Below are 6,907 nucleotides of genomic sequence, written 5' to 3'. Positions count from 1 at the left end.
TCCTATGTTTTCCATCTTAGTTTAGCCTGTTAGGATCCTTATATTATAGTACCACGCAAAAATGCATCATTATGCGTCTGCACTGTTTGGTCACAATCCAAGTTTGTGGCAAAGGGAAACTCGCCCGAGGATCTTGCTGTACTTCCTTCAGACAGGGGACATGACTGTGTGTCCTAAAAGTTACAATGACATATAAACAAATGTCAATGAAATTTTTGTTCGTAGCACACATGAAAAAATCACTGGATCTTATCCAGTGTTTGTAAAAACTATCACAGACATTTTCAGTCACACAAGACATGAACAATCTGAATGATGTTGCTTTCCCTTCTCTTCTCCCCTTTGGTTTTCTCTCTCTCCCTCTCTTTCTTTCATTCTTTCTCCCTGTCCTATCCCCCAGTCATGTCTGTCCCGTTTGTAGCGAACTGAAAATAAAATAAATTCATAATTATAATAAAGGTCAATCAAATGGACCAATATGGCAAGGCCATGATGATCCACTTGGTAAAATAAATCCGCTTGGCATCTTTCTTGGCCTTAAGACAACAATTCTGATGGCAAAGATCCAAACGGGACACAAAAAAAAAAAAAAAAAAAAAAAAAAACAACAAATATACAGTTGGATTTGTTGTTACACATTTAGTATCTGTTGTTTTTGCCACACAGTTCATCCACACTCACTCAATGCCATAAATGCCACAAATATCCGGAAACAAGTTGAACTGGTACAAAAACACAAAAGTGTCTTTGTTGTAGATTAAGAAGATTTATGCAGCTTACTTTGGCCCTGACAGGAGTCAGTGTGGGTATGCCTGTGTGAACTCTGCAAATCTGACTTGCTTGTTCCAGTAGGCCTCTGCTGTGCCTGAACAAGCTTACACCTCATTGAAACCTGCGTCACCTGATTATGTGAGCTACATTTGAATGTATGTCAAAAGGTATCTGTTTGTTTTTATACCATTGTAGCCACTCTTCACTAAGTGCAGCGAGCCAATCGGGCATGCACTGCACTGCATACTAAGTGCAGTTTGTTTATAATATGTGCAAACCCATAAAAAATGTCCTTTTCTTTACTGACGCAAGCCGCTGTATATTTCATCAGTGCTCACTCTGCTGAGACAAAACAGATCCACTGGGTGCCAAAATGATGGCTGTATGTTGAAGTGTGGGTTTGAAAAAAAGATGGTGTTTGTTTGAAGTCTTTCAGATGGTTTGGTTGCACTGAATCACCAACAACCTCACAATAAGGTGAAATCAGATGAAAGAAAACATGTTATAAAGAGAGGAGAAGAAATTATTTGGGTGAAAAGCAAGGTCAGTGATCTTCTCTGCATTCCAGCTAATAAAATAAATACCTTTGGATCAGGTACTAGAAGGGTTTTTAATGGATTTAATTTTTAACCAGCTTTAATGACAAATGTAAAATGGTCAGCAAGTTACCTTGAGCTCAATAATTTCTCCTTGACGTGTGTGTGTGTGTGTGTGTGTGGTGTGTGTGTGTGTGTGTGTGTGTGTGTGTGTGTGTGTGTGTGTGTGTGTGTGTGTGTGTGGGTTAGCAGTTACTGCAGCAACAGGGGCATTCAGTCACAAACCTTCATGAGGTAACAGGCTCCACATCATGGAAGTGCTGCATTGCTCTGTTTTAGCTTTTCTACCATCTGTTCATCTAGCCAGGATTCAACTACGCATCTAGAATGCTACTTTTATAACGATCAGGCACTGGGAAAAAATATATATATTTTACAAAGGTGAAATTTTTGAGGTCATGGGGAGCTTAGAGAGAATATGCTGGATTGTAGTCGAGTGCACCTGCAGGCTCCTTGGCATTTCTACATCCACAGGTAAGACATAAATATGAAAAGAAGCAGAGAAAAGCAAAAGATTTCATTTAGCGTCATGTGTGTCTCTTCTTGTTTTAGTATGAGCCAGATTCTTTGGGTGCACCTATAGAGCTTTCAAAAAATCTTAAAACATCTCGTCAGGGGAAGAGGCACCCATCATGTCTTTAAAAACAATGTTAAAAGGTCAGACTGTGACATAGTCTTGATCTCCAAGAGCACTAAACCCTGTCTTGGCTGATATATAGAGCATATACTTGATTTACATTACTGTCCCTCCTTTTCTGTTTTCCTCAGACACACAGGGACAGATTGTACAAAGCTCTCTTTGCCTCAGTAAATCATCATAAAAGCTGTCTGCTTGTTGCTTCCTTCAGAAAAATATGGGACCCCCCCCCCCCCCACTTAAATTCAAACATCTGCAGACACTGAATATTTATTGAGAAGCATGTGCCACAAATGACACAAACAGTCTCTGTGTCCAGCTGGGTTATTGGGATTATGTGATCACAAGCTGTTGTGCATTCGCGCCTACATGAGCTTTCTGTGCATTATTTTTATGTGTGCGTGTGTGTATCAGTCTATTTTTGGTAAATGTCCATGTGTGTGTGCCTCTGGCTGGCAGTCTGCTGTGAGTTCACATGTCTGGGTTGGCCTGTTGGTGTCTGTGTGTGTTCCACATGCTCTCAGTACATGCAGGGAGCAGCTCTGTTAATATCCAGCTGCTCTATATGCAGCTTTAAATCCTTGCATACTCTCCAAACTACTAGAAACCATTTAGCCACATTACCCGAGTTTCCCTCTGCTGCAGATTGTATCACTGAATCTCTTGATTTCTGGTAAGCAGGCCAGAGAAAGTGCTTCCATGTGTTTGGCAGCAATCCCCATTTAACCGGGCTTATCTCACAAGAGAATGACTGGTTAATAAAATGCACTTTTGTTTAAAATTTTAAAAATGTTGCTGTCATGTCATTTCTTATCTTGTGTCACACCAGGACAGTAGTGCCCTTTCATGTAGCAAGAAAGGTATTTTATTGTTGTCAGCACACAGCTTGGGAGAACTTCCTGTTAAAGGAACACTGAATGGTGCTGGTTGGTGGATTGTGTTACATCTGGACAGAGTCAAGCCAGCTGTTTACCCATGCTTCCAGCATTTTTGCTAAACTAACCAACTGCTGGCATTAGTTTGACATTTACCATATAGAAGTGTAGTTAAGTCACAGTTAGCATTATCTGCTGAAGAGATTTACTATCTTGATGCTAAAGCACAGATCTCATGGATTGATGGTGTTTTATGGCATTAGCCATGACTGTGACTGTGTGATATGTCCACTCAAGTAAAATTACCTACTGACATTGGTATGGCAATTGCAAGCATGAGTAAGTTATTACCAAAGTTTCATGACCATGACAGGAACAATTGCAATAATTGCTTAAATTAAGCATCTTTAAATACCTTTAATGTACATCACTAGGTCAGTACCACCATTCCTGTGGTATGTAAATGTGACTTTAAGTTGCATTCCTTGTGCTACAGACAGTTGCCCTTTTCTTGAGGAAAACATTCAGTCGGCTTTAAATTACTGTGGCTGACAGAACACTATAGAGACAACTTTTAAAGCAAAATATGAAAGACATGGTAAAAAAATAAATCCAAAGAACACTGAAAACGCCACACAAGAGTGTTTAATCCCAGTGAAAGTACTGAGAGCATTTACAGAAGGTAACCTTCGGCTGCATTCCAGCATCCAGCACAGAAAAATTCATGAACTTACTCTGACATCTGGTGGACAGAATCTGTTCACCAACAAATCCATGAATTAAGCTGAATTATTGTCCCGTGTCTTTTTCAGTGTTGTGTGCTGTGGGAGTTGAAACACTACATCAGGGAGAATTCAACAGCCTTGGCATCTATCTAATGTAAGCGCTTACTTTTTGAGTCTACTTCTTGACTTACTGATGGGATTTACAAGCACTCCTGACTCTGGTGGCATTCTTGAGTTACAAATACACAGCCTGGTTTTGAAAGCTGGCAAAGCTAAAGACCCAAGGGCTTCAAGAAGATGGTTTAGAAAAACACTGCACATGCTTTTATAGTCTCTGATAAATAAACACACTTGAGAGGAGCTGTTGGGAAGGACTCAGAAAGTTGAAGCAGGGTGCAGAGGGCAGAACAGAGGACATCTTCTGATTCTTATTATTATCTCTGTAGTACAGAGACAAATTCCCACAGAGACAACGGAAAACATCTCTCCAAGGACACTAGAAACGAATGACTGTTTATTCAATCACTACACATAAAGTTAGTGCAGATGGATGCTGTCCTCACACACAGTAACACACAACACACCAATTACACTTAAAAGAGGTTAGTGTGTAATACTGGTTAGTCTGGGTGCATTTTTCTCTATTGCTGGATTAGATAATTGTAAACTAAATACAAGAAAATTGCAGTTGTCACAAACGTTTTCTTTACCATATGTAGGGTAGTATCTTGAGGACTTGCAGCTGCTTTTTTTTAGTGTAGAAATTACTGAGTATATCATCATTGTCCAATTTCTTCCCCCAGAGTCTCATTTATTGGGATCATGATTCTTGAACTAGCCTATTTCCTGGATTCTCTCCTGTCCATGTGTCTGCCGTGAGTACACAACCCTCATGGCTACTGTAGCAAAGATAACTCACAATTCTTTGAGGTTTTCAAACTTTGAACTTTGCAGTCTAAACTGTAATAATGTAAAGTAATCCTGACTTTTTTCTTGCCTTCTTGCCTGATATCTCTACAGCTGCCCTCCAGACTGGAAGTTGTTTTTACTGTGGGGGAAGATGGCTCGCATTGGAGGCTTTCATAAGTTCCTATACTACTCCATCATGTCAGTGGTCTGTTTCCTGCACCCTGTGCTGGTGTGGCATGCAATCATCCCAGGTAAAACAACACCAGCAAGTTCAATACTTCACATTACTGTTTCCTGTTGCTGTGGCATTTCAGCAGCAGATGCTCCTATCATGAAAACCATAAAAAGCATAGATGTAGCATAGAAAATTAATGGTGACATTATTATTCTAACTTCAGGAACAATGCTTCTGGTGACAGCCTTTTTCAACTTCATACTGAGCAAGAAAACAAAGACCAAACCTCCCAAAAGCCCGCAGGAGAGCTTCAGCAACCAAGGCCCAACTGCTGTCTTTGTGACAGAAAGCACGGGCTCAGACGGCACCTTCTCATTCTTCCATATGGTGACAGGCAGGAGAGGGCAGGGGCTGGCACCAACAAGCAGAGACAACTGCCTCAGCACCGGAGAGAGAGGAGACAGCATCCAGGCTATGCTGGAGCTGGAGCAGACAACAGCACCTAAAGACACAGATGGGGAAAGGAGGAGGAGGTGGAAAGAGAAGAGACTAATATGCTTTAGAAGTGGGGAGGAGCCTGTGGAGAGGGAGATGGAAGAGATGGATGGATACTGTGAGCCAGACACCACCTCAGACACTGCACCTATGATTACTGACTGAATGTCGCTGTGCTTACTGATAACACACAATGGAAATGATGTATAAAGAATAATGCATTCACGCTTACTCTGTACAACCAGCTGGTCTTGAACCAACTTTTTGTAGAAAGCACCAATGTCTTCCACAATAAGGTTTATTTTATGTGATTAAGCTATAAAAAAAATTGATTTTTATGAAATATTTGACTGATTTGTATATTTTTGGAGTCTTGTACAAATTTAAAAGTTGGAGTTTCAAATGCATGCACTCAAATAAATGAAGCCATTTGTACCAACATGTGCATGTGGGTGGATTAAGGCCTGTTTTTTTTTTTTTGTTGTTGTTGTTGTTTTTGTCAAAGACAGCACTGAATGAAGAGCAGACATTAATGCCCAGCAATCCCATCCAGTTACTGCCACATACATTATGCATAAGGTCATAAATTAGATCAACTGTTTCACTCATTCAGAGAAAACATGTGCAAATGTGACTGAGAGTATAGCAGGCAGTGGAGCTTGTGCAGGTGCATGCGTCGGCCCTCATTGTGTGTTTGTCGTGTGCGAGCGGTGACCATGGAGACAGAGCTCTGGGAGGAGTGTTCATGTTAATATGGTGATGAAAGAAACATCAGATCGTTCACCCAAAGCACGGCTACAGGCTTCACCCAAAACACGTCTAGCCAAACACAGTAAATTATTTATCGATAAAGGGTCATATGGTGAGCACTAAGAGTGAATCAGGCAGTTTGAATTGCACTTATTTTTACTATAATTATGATTCAAAAGTGAATAGAAAAAGGCCTGTATTGATGTTTCTATTGTTTTCCTTTTTATTTTATTGAGCTACAAAGGATGTGAGACTCTACATGGGCATTCCTCTTTTGTTCAGGTCATAAATCAATATTGTCTTGTTCTGTCAAAACACACACACTCCACACACACAGGGTATTCCTCAGTCTTTTGTTCACTGAACAATAAATATATAACTGTATGTAGCCCTTAGAGGAAACCTCTCTGTGGCATCACAGCTAAGGAGAGAATCGATGTAAACAGAGAGCCCTATTCATCAGAAGGCACCTCAGCGAGAACTGAGGCCAGATAGCATGAACAACCTGAAGGTTAAACAACAGGGTTATTCCACATATTTCTCACAAAGTTACACAACCCAGCATGGTATCACCTGGTGTCATAAATAGCTTCGATATGTTTTTATGTCATGACATGTGTATCCTCTCCAGAGGGACGAGACCTTCGCCTGTGTTGTGCAAAGAACAGAGTCTTTGTCTGGATTTTGCTGAGGCTGCTCACTGGCCCATAACCTGAGCTTTATTATTATCTTCACAATGATCTTTGTTCAATTAGCAGCTGACTGACCTATAAACAGACGGGAGGAAAAGAACGGCACTATTTCTCGCCCTCTTCTATAAGCGCTCCGGCAGCTTTGTCATGTCCACATCCTTCAGAATGAGGGAAGTCGTTCAGCTGCTGGAACAACTTACTTCCTCTGTGCATAAATCATGAATCCTATTCAGACACAGAGAGAGAAGCACTTCCTACAGTTTGTGTTTCCACCCTGCAATA

The 6,907-nt window shown here is 40.7% G+C and overlaps 1 protein-coding gene across 1 annotated transcript; it reads left to right on the top strand.

Moving 5' to 3' along the window:
- The first annotated feature begins 1,581 nt into the window (after positions 1-1,581).
- On the top strand, positions 1,582-5,632 carry tmem72 (transmembrane protein 72). Its single transcript, XM_005940687.2, has 5 exons — positions 1,582-1,841; positions 3,692-3,758; positions 4,408-4,479; positions 4,625-4,764; positions 4,912-5,632. Exons 1-5 carry the CDS (start codon positions 1,766-1,768, stop codon positions 5,346-5,348), a joined length of 792 nt encoding a protein of 263 aa, XP_005940749.1. The 5' UTR covers positions 1,582-1,765; the 3' UTR covers positions 5,349-5,632.
- The last annotated feature ends 1,275 nt before the right edge of the window (positions 5,633-6,907 follow it).

This window comes from Haplochromis burtoni, unplaced genomic scaffold (genome assembly GCF_018398535.1).
Source record: "Haplochromis burtoni strain Fernald_Lab_line unplaced genomic scaffold, NCSU_Asbu1 Contig_296, whole genome shotgun sequence".
Taxonomy (NCBI): Eukaryota; Metazoa; Chordata; class Actinopteri; order Cichliformes; family Cichlidae; genus Haplochromis; species Haplochromis burtoni.
Note: the sequence above shows the minus strand (reverse complement) of the source record. Positions and strands in the feature narration are given on the sequence as shown.